The sequence below is a fragment of the Lolium perenne genome, chromosome 6 (assembly GCF_019359855.2).
Source record: "Lolium perenne isolate Kyuss_39 chromosome 6, Kyuss_2.0, whole genome shotgun sequence".
Lineage (NCBI taxonomy): Eukaryota > Viridiplantae > Streptophyta > Magnoliopsida > Poales > Poaceae > Lolium > Lolium perenne.
In genome coordinates, this window is record NC_067249.2 from 265307313 (window position 1) to 265326010 (window position 18698).

General features: G+C 42.0%; 1 protein-coding gene across 1 annotated transcript; it reads right to left on the reverse strand.

Moving 5' to 3' along the window:
- Nucleotides 1-4118: 4118 nt before the first annotated feature.
- On the reverse strand, nt 4119-6104 carry LOC127305487 (uncharacterized). Its single transcript, XM_051335905.2, has 6 exons — nt 5772-6104; nt 5510-5689; nt 5126-5207; nt 4929-5036; nt 4634-4792; nt 4119-4480 (listed from the first exon to the last, which is right to left on the reverse strand). Exons 1-6 carry the CDS (start codon nt 6027-6029, stop codon nt 4284-4286), a joined length of 984 nt encoding a protein of 327 aa, XP_051191865.1. The 5' UTR covers nt 6030-6104; the 3' UTR covers nt 4119-4283.
- Nucleotides 6105-18698: the final 12594 nt, after the last annotated feature.

An 18698-nucleotide genomic window follows, 5' to 3' on the forward strand; every position in this document is an offset into this window, starting at 1 on the left:
TTTTCATCCCTAGCTACTGCCAGAATGTACATCATCATCATCATCATCACCACCACCACCATGCATGCATCCCCTGAACCACCCCCTCAAGGGCACCACTACACCTTTGAGTGGTACTTGCCAAGGTAGTTCCTTAGCCAGATGACGCGGTGTGGCTCAATCATGCCGATGAAGCTGGAACCCTGGGCCTTGTGGTCGACGAGGTGGCTCAGGGTGGCCATGAGATCATCCTCCGCGAAGTCAAGCATCTCCATGACCGTATTGTACAGGTCAGGGTGCATGTCCGTGGACTTGTTGTCCTTGATGGCATGTGCGACGTCGTTCACAACAACAGTCATGTTGGTGAAGGCCTCGTTGTCGGCAAAGGCACCTCTCTTCCTCATGTCGGCGGTCACCTTCTCAGGCGCGTCGCCAGCCTTCTCAGGTGGCCCATCGAGAGTGACCATGTCGAACTCCTAGGTTTCAGCATCCTGAGGTGCAGGAATTGCTGCAGCCGAGCCTAGGGGCTCACTGGATCCCATGGCGTACTTGCCGGTAGCGAGGCCGAAAGAGAAGATGGTATGCATCTCATCGTAGTTGGCAATGGGCGCATTCAGGAACTCCACGTTCTTTGGGTGATCCTACGATACCAACGGACAATGATGTTAGTTCTGCTAGTGGCCGATCCAAAGAGTTAGTGAGGTGGACTCTGCGTGCTCACCGCGACGTGCCCAAAGTAGTGCTCACCCTCAAGGATGATGCATTTGGTATCCTCGCACCACTGAGCCCCGCTTAGATCGCGGAGCCTGCTAATGGTGAGACACCTCTGCCTCCACTTCCTCAGGTGGTTGTACACCTGAGTGGAGCACACGGAGACACCACAGTGGTCAAACAGGCCCTTCGACACACCAGTTAGATGGACTTGCTTGAATCCTTTGTCAGATCTCACTCCGGTCTGGATCAAGCCGCACATCTTCTCCAACATGAAGGTGGACATGAATGGAAGCCATTTCATGGTGCTAGTCCCTTTCTGCCCGGACTTCAAGGCCCTGCCCGCTTCCCTACGGTTCTTGTTCTTCTTTGTGGTGGCCAACCTAGCCGCGACCTCTGCCGCTAACTTAGCCACCAGGTCAGACACAGGCACAGGGGTGACCGCCACCTTGGAGTCATAGGCGGGCTGTGAATCGGGAACTTGCGAAGGGATCTGAGAGTCCCAGACGCATACAATCGCCTAGCTAAAGTCATCACAGAAGGAGTCCTATACACATCGTAGTAAATATAACGTGAATCTACTTGGAAGCAAAGAAATGTGAATAGCTCAAACCATACCAACAATCATCATAAATCAGACAAGCAGTTCATTGCAACTGCGAATAGCACAAACCCTTGCAAGATCATGGTAGCTCAGCCCATTTGGGACAAACAAGCAACCGGAAATGAGACAAGCAGTTCATTGCAAAACACTTGCAGGATCATGGTAGGTGAGCACATTTGGGACAAACAAGCAACCGGAAATGTCGAACCCTAGCAAGATCATGATAGCTCAGCACAATCCGAACTAACCCCTGCTACAAGACCAAACCCTAGACAAGATCTGACAACTCCTAACCAAGATCTAAACATTACCGCGGTACCGGGATAAGGGATGCCTTACAATCATCGCCGGAGGTGAAGATGCGCTGCACCAGGAAGTACATGAAGCAGTCCAGATGTACTCGCCGCCGCTTCAACCGTCGCCGACCGAAGATGTGTGCGCCTCTTACCTGCTTGCCGACGAGAGGAGGAGCTCGAAAATTGGGGGGAGAGTGGAGGAGGGGTATAAATAGGCCATGGGGCGCGGTGGGAGGTGACCGAATCCTTCCCGCCCCCTTTTCGCTTTTCGCCGATGCGCGCCGCAGCTCCCGCCATCTCCATCCTCATCTCCGCGCGTGCGCCGAAAATTCGTTTTGCATCAGCCGCGTTGGAGATTTGCCTGCACCGCTGGAAAATGCCGAATCGGGCGTTCCTCCGGGGCCTAGCATGACTGTGCTTTGAGAAGCGGTTAGTGCAAGAACGCGAGTCGGCCCAGGCATCTAACAGGCCGAAAATTGCTAGCCCGATGCGAGGCAAGGGACATGCAGCCTACCAAACGCGCCCTAGGTGATGCTGAGGAATGGAAATATATATGGAATGTCGTTGCCTCTAAGTTGGCCAAGAGATTTCAAGAACTCTCTAAGATGGTGACATGTCTTTGTGCAGGTTCTTTCTTCAGCTCTTAGAGCATCTCCAGTCGCGTCCCCCAAACCGTCCCCCAAAGGGATTTGGGGCGTGCCGGACAAAAAAACGTTCCCAACCGCGTCCCCCAAAGCCGCTTTTTGTCCGGCGTGTCCGGGCCCCCACCCCGCAGGGGATGCACCGGGGATGCGGACACACCAAAAAGCGAGGCGGGGAGTGGCCGGGCCGACCCGTCAGCGGCACATTGAATTTTTACCTAACTGTCGCCTACCTCGCGACGGAAGTTATTGGCGCGCAGCAACGGTTCAGTTCCCGCAGAGGCGCAGCGAAGCATCTCGTCGCGCCTAGCTCCGCGTGCCGGTGTTACTGAGCGCCACCGCTCCCCCGCCTCCCTCCAGCCTATAAAAAGGGCCGCCTCTCATCGTCCCTCTCACACACAAACTCTAGCGCCTCTCTTCCCAACCCTAGCCTCCACCATCTCAAGAGTCGACGCCATGACTGGTAGAGGAGGAGGCCGAGCTCGCGGTCGTGGTCGTAATCGTGGCCGCGGCCGCGGCAGAGCTACACGCTCGCCGTTGCCTGCGACGCCGTCATCGTCATCATCGTCAGACATGCAGGACGAGGAGGGGGCCGTGCTGTTCGCGTTCATTGTCGTCCTCAAGGGCGACCCGCACGGCATCCAGAGGTTGCCGGACTCCTTCGCCGACTACGTCACCGGCGACGAGCGCCCGCGCTCGCTGCATCTGCGGGAGGATGGCTACGGCTGCTGCCGGTGGATCGTCGCGTGATCTACGACGCGCGCGGCAAGATGTACCTCCACATCGGCTGGGAGAAGTTCGCGCGCTACCACCACTTCGAAGCCGGCTTCGTCCTCCTGTTCTCCTACTTTGGCGATAGGGACATGAGCGTCAAGGTGTTCGACGAGACGCGTTGCCGCCGAAACTACCATGGCGACAACACCGACGAGGACGACGACTGAAGAGTGTTGTTTCTTCGCAGTGAATATATGCACGAAGGTTTCTGGTTGTTCTTCCGCAGAAAAACCAATAGGGGCACCCTCACTAGCTGGATTTTCCAGTTTGGGTAACTGGTTGTGCCCCGAGTGTTCTTTCTTGGCAGCGAACACACGAAACCTTCGATGCTCGGCCTAGTTAGGTTTAGTTCTTTTGCAATATTTTATATTTGTGTCAACCATGGTTCAAACTATGTATTAGTTTGTGGAAAACTATGTTCCAAATTATGTCTTCGTGTAAACCATGTACCCAATTATGTATTAGTTTGTGGAATATTTCTTCTCTTTATTGAAATAAAAATGCAAAAAAACAAAAAAGAGTATTTTAATGTTTGTGCGGCGTTTGAGGGACGCGACTGGAGAGCGACGTCCCTCAAACGCGGCACGAACGAAACACGTCCCCAAACGCTCAATCTGGCACGTTTGAAGGACGACGACTGAAGATGCTCTTAGCTGCAGACAACCTTTTTTCTTATCAAGTGCCTGTTTTTTGATGTCTTGCATTGCCGATGTCCCCTAAGTTGGGTTTCATTGTTGAAATGGAACCCTTTTCCTCCACAAACTAGCTAGTACAAAACAAACCTCTGTTATCAAAAGGAGCAAACTACTTGGATTACTGGATTAGATTTCTCATAGCCACATAGCAAGAGTAAGGCCTTTTATGCACACATTTGGAGTTTCGTACTATCAAAGCTTTGGTGTATGTTTTTCACAAATAAGATCCATTGATGTAAACTTAATTTCTTCTTGAAACTGATAATCCACCTGATTACAGACATTTGGTCCTTTAGCACATTAAGACCACTGTCTGTCTTCATCTCTTGCGAGGAAGACCTATCTTGCTCGTCACGTCTGCTGACACTTGCAGTGAAATTCTTCATGCCGAAACCACCCATTACATAAACAACAAGACTTTAAAGTTCCAACAATTATTGTGTACTAAATTTCATCAGCACTTATAGATCCAACTTATACAATCCAAAAAGAGATATGTCCATGCATAGTTCACCATAGAAACAGTGGCCACGGCGTTTCCCAGTGCACACGACACATACCCAATCACACGACACATACCCAATCATGGAATCAGTAGTATCTTGCCAATGTGGGAGCTCGTTTCCATCAGCTTGTGAGATTCAGCTGCTTCAGATAGAGGAAATGTCTTGTAAACCACCGGCTTCACCTTGCCCAACACAACGGCTGGCCATACATTTTTCTCCACCTCGCTGACAATCTGAGCTTTATTTGCGAGGTTTCTGTTACGCAGTCCAGCAGCTGCACAAAATCATTCCAATTTAAACAAGTGGTAAATCAGTGTTGACATTTAGGAATAGTACAGTCACATATCACAATGGCGCAATATACAAACACCGGCCTAAGATTGCAAAGTTAAGAGAGGCATGATTGCTACAGATAGAACCATCGAACCTTGTACGGTCAATCTTCGGGCAAGCATAACCGCCAGGTTCACTTCAGTTACAACGCCTCCCATGAAACCGATAATGAAGAGTCTACCATCAACAGCTAAGCTGTTCAGATTGCGCTGGAGATAAGATCCGCCGATATTGTCCAGAATGACATCAACACCTGGTAGAAGCATTTTCATATTATAGTCATAATGTATATAAACTTGACAGGCGTGACTTGGTAAAACACTAGATGCTGGCAACAACAACAGAACACATAACGTGTCGTCAGACATTCCAAAAGGGTGGGATCATACCCTTTCCATCTGTTTCTTCTTTTATGCGTGCTACAAAGTCTTCAGTTTTGTAGTTTATACACACATCCGCGCCTAAATCTTTGCAGGCAGCGAGTTTTTCTTCGCTTCCTAGAATAGCATAACAGAGTTACTAGCGCAATTTCAGAAACAAGTTACTACTATATCTTATTTCTCTAATATGTGTGTAACTAACAAACCTGCAGTAACAAACACCTTAATGCCAAGGTGCTTTGCAATCTGTATGGCAAATGTACCAATTCCACTTGATCCACCATGGATCTGCATACATTAGAGATACCCAATTATCAGGAATAGATACAGCCAGGGGTCAAGGACATTTCACATCCATTTGCATATCATTAACTGCTAAAATACTTCACACCCTATTCGAGTAAGTACCATTTACTCTTCTATTTTCAAGTTACTCGAGGCATGCCAAGTTGTTCAGTAGCAAAAAAACGTACATTTGATCCGAAGCAATTCTCAGTGTAAGAGATTTGCAGGCAGTCCCATTCCGGGCGACTTGCTGTGCCATTTGTAATAATACCTCAGAGAACAAATTAGCAAGGGAGATTTCTTACAAGGAACGATTCACCGGGGGAGAGGTGGCTGGTCATGAACACGGTGGACCAGACGGTGCAGGCCACCTCGGGCAAGCCTGCGGCGTCCGTCAGCGACACCCCCTCCGGCACCGGGAGCAGCTGCCCCGCCGGCACCACCACCTTCTCCGCATACCCGCCGCCAGTAAGCAGCGCGCACACCTGCGCGCATACGCACAAAATTAAGGGCCAGTCAGGGCAGCAGCGGTAATCACCATGGGGACACGGAGGGCAGGGGCCGCACCTGGTGGCCGACGGCCCAGCGTGAGGGGACGTTGGGCCCGAGCGCGAGGATGGTGCCGGAGCACTCGAGCCCCGGGTAGAGGGAGGCGCCGGGCGGCGGCGGGTACTTGCCCTGGCGCTGGACCGTGTCGGCGCGGTTGACGCCGGCGGCGGCCACCTTGACGAGCACCTCGCCGTCCCCCGGCGCCGGGAGGTCCTCCACCTCGCGCACCTCTAGCGCCTCGGGCCCGCCGGGGCTCGAGATCACCACCGCCTTCATCGCCGTCGATCTCCTCGTCCGCTTGCTGAGTTCAGCTGCCGGCTTGCTCACGTCTCCAAGTTCAGAGCCACTGTGTCACGGACCGGATATATGAGAAATATCAGAAATCATATTGTGATGTTCCAGAAAATTGAATAAATCATGCAAGTACTCCCTCTGTTGTTGTATACAATGCCATTTTGTTTTTTAGACAAACTTTGATTAATAATTGGGTCAATCAAATATGAGTTGCGTGTCATTCAAAACTATATCATCTGATGCACATTTCAATAAACTTTCCAATGGTATATTTTTGAATCTATTATATACTAAAAGCAAAATAAGAGGTTTTAACGGAGACATCAGGTTAATCCACATAGACTTAAAATATATACTTCGTTAATCTTAATTTTAATGGCTAAGATTTAAAGCCAAAAAGTGTTACGTAAAATGTTGTCATGTTTCAAGATGATATAATGGTACGCATCCTTATTTTAAGACTCGGATCCTACAATTGTTTAAGCGTGCGAAGCTATTCTTTCTAGGGAATACGTGTTCAAGAGAGACTCTAGGTAGATGACGTAGAAGAATTGAAATAAAGCACGTCCAATAAAAAAATGCCGCATTTACTGTTGTTGCCTTAATCCAACATGGGAGATAAATCTACCAAACATACATGTGAACGTGAGCAAAAAAAAAGGGCTAGCTAAAACGTGATTTCCTTCCATGTATTTTGCATAAGTAAGAGTCCTCAAGATATACAAAAGGTAATGGAAGTGGAAGGATTATACATGCTTGATTATTGTATTCATTTTTTACTACGCTCAGATTTTGTTCATTCATTAAAATATTTACTCCTTTCAGTTTAAAATAATTTCCCCAAAACATATGTATCTACACAATAAACAAATCAAGATATATTTATTTAACACTTATTTTCAAGCTGAGGAAGTATAATAATCCATATTTTGGTAGATGAAATAAAACTGAAATATAGGCCAACAAAAAACTACAACCTAGCATATCTATGTGAAAGAGTATACTGATCTACGCATGAATGTGAATAGTTGAATATACAAAAGCCTCACAAAACAACTATACATTCCTAATTCCAGTACCAACTATAAAAAAGGGTATGAATATTTCGAGAACTCAGTTTAGTGATAAGTTCCGCCAAAATTTTACCTATATGAGACATATTTTTTTCACAAAGACCGTGATTATATATCATGTTTAGTTTAACCAGCTGATCCAAAGCCTCCGAAAAAATAGAAATGTCGTAAAATCTTAATTTTTGAATTGTATTCGTATATTAGTTGTGCATTGACATATTAAATATGGGAAAATTTTCTGCATGTCACCATTATTTTTCGGCGTTTGCCAAAACGCACCTCCCAATTATGTTTTTGCCGGGTACCATTATAATTTTGTAGAATATTTTCCATAGCACACCGCATGGTGAAAATGGGAAAGTTTGGCACATTGTTTCTAATAGCATGATCGTCCTATACAAAAGTGCCAAACTTTCTGTTTTTGGTCATGCGGTGTGTTCTATAAATATGACACATAATTGTAATGATACTCTTTGTTAATATATATAAAAATCCCAGTGGGGATTTTGCCTACTATTTATCCTCAATTTTTTTTGCAATGATACGTGACAAAAACACAATCGCGTAGGGTGTTTTGGAAAACGAAAGAAAATAACGATGTCATGTAGTAAGTATTCCCATTTAATAATGGTCAAAATGGTCATCGTGGAGAACATGCCAATGTCTATATCTCACTTAGTAATTGGTTACGTAAAGGAGAGGAATAAAGGATGGCAATGTCACAAAAATTATGTAGTCAATGCTTAAGGCCTACCTATTAGAATTACAATTGTTTTCAATATTATTTCATATCACATATCCAATATCCATTTATTCATAGTATATTTGTGTTGACCGTTTCAACACAATGAAGACGATGCCCTCCCATTTGCGAGGGCCACTATACTAGTTATTTTGAATAACATATGACTTATATTCGGTTGAAAAAATCATTAGTTAAAGTTTGACACAACAAACGATGTGGTCTTGTATTCATGAAACAGAGGACATACATGTTATCTTGATACTAACTTGTACCACTCCGTCCCCCAAAAAAACCTGCTCAAGTTTATCTAGACAGAAATGGTTGAACATCTGTTTTGGGTAGGGAGCGAGTACAAAATTTCAATAAAAATACAATTATATGTGGCAGGCACAACAAGGAGAAAATGAAAATTTGTTCATTTTGCAAGGTAAAAATCTGGTTACTCTTATATGTACTTATGTTTGTCAGTTTTCAAAATATATTTGTTGTTTTTCTCACATGTCTCCAATAATCATGGAGGTGTCATGCAACTTCCACCATGTCCTATGTCCTGCTCTATGTGTTGCATAAACCACCACTTATTCAGATGCTTTGCATTTTCACCATATGGTGGCCTAATCTATTGTAGACTTCACCACTTAGCTAATCATCTAATCAACTATTTAACGATGATGGTTGCAAAATTGATAAGTGGGCTCCACGTGTCAATGCTCTGATTATAATGTTTAGATTTTAAAAAACTTCAAAACTTATAAAAAAGTTTAGTATTGGTCTGAAAATATTTTCTTTTGGATGCACTCTATAATGTAATAGACTTCATTCTATATGTATATCATCACTTTTTTACTTAAAACTATTTTCTTCTAATATCGAGACAAATAGTCGTAACCCCTAAAGAGATCATTGGAACATAATTCTACATTAAAAAGTATATTTCCTCCAATCCATATTAATTATCGCTAATATGAATGTATCTAGACACATTTTACTTCAAGATATATCCATAGTAGAGACAAGTAGACAAGTAATATGTATGAAAGAGTAATTTTTCTACAGATGCTTTATATGGCGTGATGTACCTATTGTACCTTCTAAGGAATCTACAAAAATAAATTGGACAAGTATTTTCCTATGACGTGTTTAGTGTGTCACGAGTAATTGATTTGTAAACCTATATAGACTATTTTTTCGAGTAGCCATTAATACTTCATATAAAACTTGTCCATTACATCCTAGTGTGCATTCACAAGAATTTCATAAGTTTTGGATGATTAATTAGTTTTTATGATTTTTCAAAGGTTGTATAACTTTTGACATTAGTTGAGGCACTGACATGTGGGCCCATCCTATCATTTTTTCTTTCATTGGAGTTGAATAATTGATTAGATGACCAAGTGGTGAAACCTGCAACTGATTATACCACCACATGGTGGAATCTGCAAAAACAAAACAGTCCAAGTAGTGATTTCTGCAGCACATGGAGTAGAACGTGGTGGATACTACAATTTCCTCTTTCAAGCAAAGCAAATGTCACAAAGAAGCCTCTAGACGCCTATGTTGTAGTTTATGAGAGTAAAAAATTCTCACATTGAATTTGAGAGTGTAAATCCTAATCCACTAGTCAATGGCGCATTTTATTTTCTCGTGGATGAACTAAAGCCATTTTTTTTTTGCATAAATGAACCAAAGAAAAAAATAAGTAAAATAGAGGAACTAAAGCATTCTCCCTTCAATGCTATGTGGGAACTACTTTTTGCTCTTGGATGAACTAAGGCAATATTTTTCATGATCCTCGTAGATGTTCTTTTTAAGATTCAAGCATATGCACCAAGGCAATCAAATCTTGAATGGAAGATGTATGGTGAATCCATGTGTTCTTCATACAAAGAAAAAAGTGACATTTTGCATGTGTCGTATTTCCTAATTCAAAGCACGTCAAATCCATAGTGTATCATCATTGACAAAAATATTTGGTGTTCTGGTTTGACTAGATTTCCATGGAATAGTAGACATTATTAGTTTAATAAGATGTTGTTATTGTCTAGTTGTGGTTGAACATTTGGTGCAATTGGCATAACGATCCTTCAGTGAACACGAGAATATTGTCTTTTTTGTCTTAAATCTTATTGGACGTATCAATTTATTTCTTATGAATTTGTTGTTTACAATGGTCATGTCAACCTTTCTTTCTTTTATGTAGTGTTGTTGCTTTAAGCTTGTGGTTGTTAAATTGAAAACCCTACTCATTGGACAATATGTAGGTCAAATCTTAAAATGATGATCAAAAGTATAAAGTATATGATGCTCATAGAAGGATGTTAGGTGGGGAGTGATATAAATAGATGTTTGCAAAAGCATTATGTGAATTATTGTGTGATAGTTGAACTATGTCTGCAAAAATATTAGATGAGGAGAGATGATCTGTTGTTCCAACTTTTAGATGGACTGAATTCTTATTGAGATCCATGCAGTTCAACCAAGACAAGCCCATATTGAATATTAACTAAATGTCGAATCACTTGTGTTTTCTTACTTCTTGCTGAAGGGCCGAAATCAATTTTCTTCCCATACATTTCTATGCAATTTTATTTCCAAATATAAGCACAACTAATTATTTTGTGCTTGTAGCGTGTAACTAATGTAAGAATTGACTGATTTCTTAGTTTGACTATATTTTCCATTGTATGTCCATGGCAAGCTCCTCATGGCCAATGTGGAGGAAAGACAAGTGTAGGGGTGAAAGAGAAACTAGGATAGTGAAGAGAGATGAAAGAGGAAGAGAGAGGAAAACAAAGAGCAACATAATCCCTAAAAACTATAACTATGTGCCACCTCGGTAAAATGAGAACATGAACTATGCCATGTCAGCCCTAACATGCAGGCCAGCTGGCGAGATCCACCGTCAAAGCCCAATCAAGCACTCATGAGTGGCATTCGACACAAACAACTTGAAACATGGTGATTTAAAAAAAAACATCTAGAATAGTTTTGTTATGCTAGTTTTACCAAATTTATTTGCAAGGAAAAAAATGATTTCTGTTAAGTACATGATAGTCAAACTGTTTTTTTTTTTCCGAAGTTATTTTTAGAGGCCGGTACTATCCAAAAGTACAATACGCATGATAGTTAAGTGTAGGAAAACAAAGTGAATTTTCTAACATTATTCTGAGAGGCCAGTTCTCGTCAAAGTACAATATGCCTGATGGCTTGCATATCATTATCATAGGTATTTTCTTGCGCAATGAGCAGCGTATATGCTCTATTTTTAATGGTCACGATTTGTTCAGGTAGTTTCCATTGCTAAGATTAGTGTCATGCATACCGTTGTCATAGCTAATTTTGTGTATAAGGAGCTTTGCTCATGGTTTATTTTCCGAGGTCATAATGTGCTCAGGTAAATGTTACGGGGAAAGAAGTATTTAGATGCCCGGCCCTTCAATTGGTTTGTTGAATGTCTCATAGATGTTGTATTGGTTTTAACAAAAAAAAAATAGTAGAAGTCTGAACCAATGCTCAGTTCTACATGAATGACATAATTATCTTTCCACAAGAAGAAATTTGTTCGTCTTATTTCTATATGATTCCTCTCTTTATTTTTCTAATAATATAGAAATGTGATTCATGAAATTGTGTACATGTCAAAATGGGTTCTTTTGTTTCTGTAAAAGGTAACTTATGAAAGTCAAATAAAGCAAATGGGATTGAATGCAGTGAAAATATTATGTGTCGTGGATATATAGGAGCTCATAAGCCAATAGTGGAAAGGGAGCGTAGTGTTGATTATGCTTACTAAATTTTACATTCCTTTGAGTGGTAAAGACTGGATAGTACGTTTGCTAGGTAGATGGGATGTAGATTAGCATGCACACGTCCAGTCCTTTTCCTGCTTGTCATGTACTCTTTCTTTTGCATATTCTTTTGGTGATATCATATTGTCACACATTTGAGGTACATAATAGTGCAATCTCCTCCTTTTTACATCATATAATTTTCAGAATTCAGTGAATACAATTAGTCTTGATTCTTGAACTATTGTTCGTCTTTGTTGCAGAACTTTCCCTTTTCTCATCTAGACCTGGAGCATGAACAAGAAAGTTGGTGGGATACCTTCATCAAAAACTTGATTCGAAAATGGCTCCTAGGCTAGAAAGTTGATGGATATGTTCAGTTGGCAAGATATTTGAGAGAGTATCGAGGGTGGTAAAAAGTAATACCGGTTCTAGACAATTTTAGTTTGCCATTGTTGTCTTCTCGAATTGCCTCTTATTAAGAGTGTCCCAATTTCACGTTTGTAGGAGCAAGATTGGACTGCCGCCAACCTCGGTTTGGTGTTCTGATGATTGTTGTTAGTGGCTTGGCAACATGTAAATGCCAAACTGAAATGTTCCTTCATACATCGTATCTTGGTCAATTTAGGTCACTTATTTCCGAACGGATGGAATACATGCCGACAAAAAAGCAACCATGCCACACAAATTAAACATTGGTACCGGAGGACGGCGCAACATAGCGCGCTTGGTCCATCTAGTGAAAATGAAGACACATGAGGCCGACACGACGACACGTGCCTTTCCCACGTCCCATGTGAACGTGCCTGCCTTTTGTTGTATGGGCGTGGGAATGGCCTGCGTGGTGGCATTCCGTTTTGGTGTAACTTGGAGCATAGGCTCTCGCTCGCTGCTCATGAAATAAGAAAAATCACGTTAACCCACCTCCCTGCTATGAAGTTTTTCTTGCCAATCGAGATGCTAGGTGTGTGCCAGCTAGGCACACATGCATGAACAATAAATGGAATTCAACTACCTTTTCACTCAGGACTTAGAATCAGGGGCGGACCTAGGACAAAATGGGAGTGGGGGCACCACCGTGTCATCGTGTGGGCCCCACAAACCTGCGATGCCATCTACCTTAATTATATAGTGCTTCAAGTTCTAAAAAGGTGCTCGAATGGTGCGTAGAAGTATAAATATACTTAGACAAATCAATTAAAGTACGGAACATGGGAATGCAGAAAATCAAAAGCCTATGAGGTGCCTTAGCAAAATACTCCCTTCGGTCCTTTTTAATTGACTCGGATTTAGTACAACTTTTAGATAGTACTGCCATTTTATTAGAAAAACAATTTCTCTACATAGACAAATGGATTTGAATATAAATAATGTAAAGATGCCGGTGATCCAAGAGAAGGGATGCGGATTTGCAGCACCTAGGCACACTGGTGCTCGTTTTAAAAAACTGAAATCGGTTGTTTGAAGTTTGTCAAATAGGTACACATGGTATACATATTTTTGAAAAAATGGGTAAAAGTTTGTTGTATTTGAGAATAGAGAGAAGAAATCAAAATTGTGGATGTATATATGCATAAAAAACTAGTTTTTAGCTGAAATACCCAAAACACAACATATTTTCTGACGAAAATTGCAGGCTTCATAGTACCTGCTAATTAATATACTTTTTTGTTGAACTTTTAATGACCTAGAAATACTGTTTTGACTATTTCAAAAAACAAGCATGGGTATCAGTCTAACACCTTAAACAATTCAAAAAAGGGAAAATCTATATAAAGGCGCCGCACGGTTTGGCTGGAAGTGCGGCGGTGTCTCAAGATTAGCGAAACGGTATCAGGCCCTATAGGGGGAATCGCACGTCGCTTAACCCCATGACCACCCGCTACACCTCATGTTTATCCGAGTTGCTCCCCACCACAAAATCCCCATCTCTCTCCCGGGGTGAGCTGCGCCGCGTCCGCAAGCGGGGAGATCGACACGCGCCGCTGCCAAGCGAGGAGGAGTCGGGGCACATGGATGGCTCTGCCCGTTCGCCGTCCTCGAGCCGCCGCCGGCGAGAAAGGAGGAGGTGCGACGGAGCGACGGCTCCACCAGGCCGCCGATGGTGTGGAGGTGGAGGAGGCGCACGGACGGCTCCGCCAGGTCGCCGTCCTCAAGCCGCCGATGACGGAGAGGGAGGAGGAGGAGACGCGGCGGACGGTCAGGTCGCTGGGTCGCCGTCCTCAAGCCGTCGCCGACGGTGAGGGAAGAGGAGGAGGCGCGGCCGACGACCAGCTCGCTAGGTCGCTGTCCTCGAGCGGTCGCCGTCGAGCAAGGAGGAGGCGGAGGCGCAACACATGGACAGCTCCGCCAGGTCGCCGTCCTCATGCCGGAGCCGGCGAGCAAGTAGAGGCGAGGCACAAGGAGGGCTCCACCGCCGCCGCCAAGCGAGGAAGAGGCTTGGTGCAGCGAGGGCTTCACCAGGTTGCGGACGGCAAGGGAGGAGGAGGAGGTGCGGCCCAGCGAGACCTCGACCATGCTGCCGGCGACAAGGGAGGAGGAGGCGCGTCGCAGCAAAAGCTTCACCAGGCCGCCTCCGTCAAGCGAGGTGGAAGCTGCGAGGCAATGAGGGCTAGTCCTCCAATTTCTACATTAGGAATCTGACAGTTACGAATTAGGATTTTGGCAGCTGTGCACTGTTAATTTGGGAACCATCTGCTAGCATTTATCAACGAAATTAGCAACGATAAATGGAATTTGGCAGCTATGCATTAGAAATTTGGCAGCTATGCATTAGTATTCTGGAAACTTAGTGCTATAATTTGACAATGGAGTCCCCTAACAACTAGTCCCTGGCATTTTGGCAAGTACCTGGCATCTATGCACTTGGAATCGGGCATTTTAGGTGCTAGAACTTTGCAGCTAGGCACTGAATTTTTGTGAGGTAATAGGTGTTGCTAAATAACCTGGTAGCTACTAAATAATCGGGTGACTTAGCATTTTCTTTTCGGAAAACCTGGTAGCTACTTTCAAATAAAATGTTAATTGTTGTCAAATAACTATATAGGTTTGTCAATCTCATAATCTACAAGTTGTGTGAGAGGCGCGTAAGATTTCAGCAAAGCAATCTTTTTAGCGCTAATGATAGTAGTGGTGTGAGATAGTGAGAGTGCCAGTACAAAAAAGGTTAATATAGTGGTAGCATTAAACTACTAGTACAATAGTTTTTTGATACATTGGCTGTCAGATGCAGCAGATATTGAACTGAGAATAGTAGGAAAAGGTGAGGTGGAGATCCAGGATTTTACTTTTGACGACTATGCTAGCCCCGGGCGCACTGCATCTTTGCATGTGGTAGGGTCAAACAAATCCGCCGCACGATCAAGCATTTGTGCGGCGCCGCCGTGTAGTACTATCCTTCATTATTTATGAATAGCTTTCCCTACAAATATGTACATTATCTACAGCATGCAGTTGGTGCCCGCTCGATTAGATTGAATGAAAAAGATATATTTATAAAAATATATAGAAAGGTCTGGTAAAGCCATTAAAAACACGGTAGGCTACTTGCGGACGATTGGGTGTTAATACCCGGATCTACAGGAATATCCCATTGCCACTCTACAGAAGTTATGCGCAGAAGCTCATAAGAATGTCAAATTATTTTTTAAGAGGTCTCCAAGGCTTTTTTTCCAACATACACCGTTTTTCCATTAAAGATTGGTACCTGCAATCAAAATGAACGAATAAGAAAAAAAACACAATCCTACTAACTAGGTTCATGCTCAATTAAAATTTAGTGTTGCTTAACATGCATGAAACTCATTCTCTTATTTTAATCATCAATGAGTAAAATGCAACCAAAGTTGACACCTGGAATTAGTTTAGTTCATGAATTCCCAAGTGCAAAGTATACATATTTAATTTGGCATTTGTGTTCACTTTGTCCAGAGTCTAATGTTTTGTCCCTAAAAATCATCAGTAATTTGGCATGTGGGCGGCTTGTTTGTGGCGACATGTACCAGAATTAAATTTCGGCGTCCTCTTTTGTCTCTTGTCTATGTGCACGCTATTTATTGTAGCTCATCATTCTTTTTTAAGTTTTTCGTAGTCCATTTTGTTAGCTAAGCTTGAACTTTATAATTTAATATTAAAAATCATGGGCAAGTTTTCCTTTTTTATTATCTAAAAAATATGATAAATTTATATTGAAATAATTAAATTCAAAACACCGCCATTTATTTCCCAAACCCTACCAAGTTAATGAATCCAAAGTACATTTCACTATTCTTGAATATAGATCGTCCACACATAAAAAATATATTTTATGGAAAATGCATTCATTATGACACTAGATTAGGTACAATGCAAAAAGAGTTTCAACTGAAAATATTTGTAAGGGCCTAATTAATGACAGATTACGGCCCGTAGGGCTACTGTCACCGCTAAGGCACCAAAATGACAATCTTGATAGACGAAAAGTATGAATGTGTGATATTCCTTGATCAATAGGAGTGCCACATACCGCTCTATGAAAAATATGAATATAAGAACCAACAATACTTGGGAACATAAGTTTGTCTTTGAAGCGGATCCCAAACCTTTTCAGTTTTGCTATTTTACAACTAACTGTAAATGCAACCAAAGTTGACACCTGGAATTAGTTTAGTTCATGAATTCCCAAGTGCTAAGTATACATATTTAATTTGGCATTTGTGTTCACTTTGTTCGGAGTCTAATGTTTTGTCCCTAGAAATCATCAGTAATTTGGCACAATGGGTTTGTTTATGGTGACACGTACCGCAATTAAATTTCGGCGTCCTCTTTTGTCTCTTGTCCATGTGCACGCTATTTATTGTAGCTCTTCATTCTTTTTTAATTTTTTCGTAGTCCATTTGGTTGGCTAAGCTTGTACATTCTAATTTAATATTAAAAATCATGGGGAAGTTCTCCTTTTTAATTATTTAAAAATACTATAAATTTATGTTGAAATAATTAAATTCAAAACAACGCCATTAATTTCCCAAACCCTACCAAGTTAAGGAAACCAAAGTACATTTCAATATTCTTGAATATAGATCATCCACGAAAAAAATATTTGTTTTAAGGAAAATGCATTCATTATGACACTAGATTAGGTACAATGCAAGAAGAGTTTCAACTGAAAATATTTGCAAGGGCACAATGACACACTACTGACGGCCCGTAGGGCTGCTGTCACAGTTAAGGCAGCGAAATGACAATCTTGATAGACGAAAAGTATGAATGTGTGCCATTCTATGATCAATAGGAGTGCCACATACCGCTCTATGAAAAATATGAATAGAAGAATCAACACTACTTGGGAGCATCATTTTATCTTTGAAGCTGTCCCCGAACCTTTTCAGTTTTGCTATTTTACTAAAGATCAACTCTACTAAAAGTTGTTGTTGAAACCCAGCTGGGGGAGTTGCAAATCCCGATGCTTCCAAATCATATGATGTATATGGATTTCAATGACATTGTAAAAGGAATTCTAACTATGTGCAATACAACACCTAACCTAGTAGAGAGTGAGCTCTACTCGTCGCTCCTTTCAGGTGCGCGTGATGGCTACCTTTTATGAATTATGATATTGTTACATATGTTTTTTTCTTCTTAAATATGGACTCTATTACATTAAAATTAATGTTTGTATCCATGTGACGAAACAACCATGTGGTGGATGCTTTCGTGTAGTTTGTGTATGTGCGGCGAAACACCTTGTGATGGATGCTTTCGTGTAGCACGTGTCCATGTGGTGAATGCTTTCATGTAGTCCACTATTTTCATGAAGAGCACATGTGCATTCATATATTGTTCTAAGAACCCACCCCCCCACCACACACACACACACATTGAAGTAGCTTCTAGTAGAAGTTTTGATCATATAAAGTGAACTTCATAGTGTAGTTTCTCTACAAGACCTTATTTTGAAAGCATATTATCTCAAGCTAAACGATTAGTTAGATGGCCATTTTGATGCGAGAGCTAAGAAAGAAGGTCAGTTAGATGGCCTTATACCGAAATTAGTTGAAGGGGGGACATCCATATTATCGATGATACACTTATTTTTATGGAGGATGATATCGAGAAAGCTCTCAATATGAAGTTAATATTGTCTCTAAAGAAGACCTTTCAACTAGAACAAGATGAGGGCACTATTATTGGCGAGGAAAACTTAAAGAGTTATATCTCGGCCTTTTACAAAACCGATTTTGGGGTGTCGACTGAAAATAAATTTTCCCTGGTAGAAAGTAAAATGGTTGACATCCCCCAATTATTTCAGGAGGAGTATACTATTCTCACTTATAACTTTGATGATAAGGAAGTGCATGACGTGATCATGCAAAAGGAAAAGAGTAAGGCTTCATGATCTGATGGGTTCCCAGCTAAATTTTACCAAACTTTTGGGAGGTTATTAAGTGCGACCTTATGAGGTTGTTTGAGAAATTCCAACAAAGGGAATGCCTCTCTTTCAACTCAATTTTGGTAAGATCATCCTTCCACCAAAAAAAAAACACGGTCCAAATTCAGCAGTATAGGGCTATTAGTTTCATTTTTTACTAAAGTGGGCACTAATAGAGTAATAAAGATCACTCACTTTGTCATTAAACCCACTTAATCAGCCTTCATTCATGGTAGACATACATATTCTAGAACGAGTGTTGGTTCTGCACGAAACTATTCATGAACTTCATGACTAACAAGTGTTGTGTATGAAAGGTTTTGATCCTAAATTGTGTAAAGGGATTGATGAGTTTATTAGTCCGGGTAGTGTAGGTATTATGGTCAATGATGACATATGTCATTATTTTCAAACACTTAAAGGTTTAAGTCAAGGTGATACTATCACCTATGTTGTTTAATATCATCGCTGATATGTGAGCAATTTTGATTGCATCAGCTAAGGAAGACGGTCAGATAGATGGGCTTGCACCGCATTTATTTGAAGTGGAATATCCATATTATAAACGCCGATGATACAATTATTTTTATGGAGGATGATACTGAGAACTAAAGAATGGTGAATGGAAACCAGTGGAAG

Coding starts and splice junctions, on each gene's coding strand:
- LOC127305487 (XM_051335905.2), bottom strand. CDS start 6,029: ATGAAGGCGGTGGTGATCTCGAGCCCCGGCGGGCCCGAGGCGCTAGAG. Junction 5,690..5,771: donor GCTGGGCCGTCGGCCACCAG/GTGCGGCCCCTG, acceptor GTATGCGCGCAG/GTGTGCGCGCTGCTTACTGG. Junction 4,481..4,633: donor CCGAAGATTGACCGTACAAG/GTTCGATGGTTC, acceptor GATTTTGTGCAG/CTGCTGGACTGCGTAACAGA.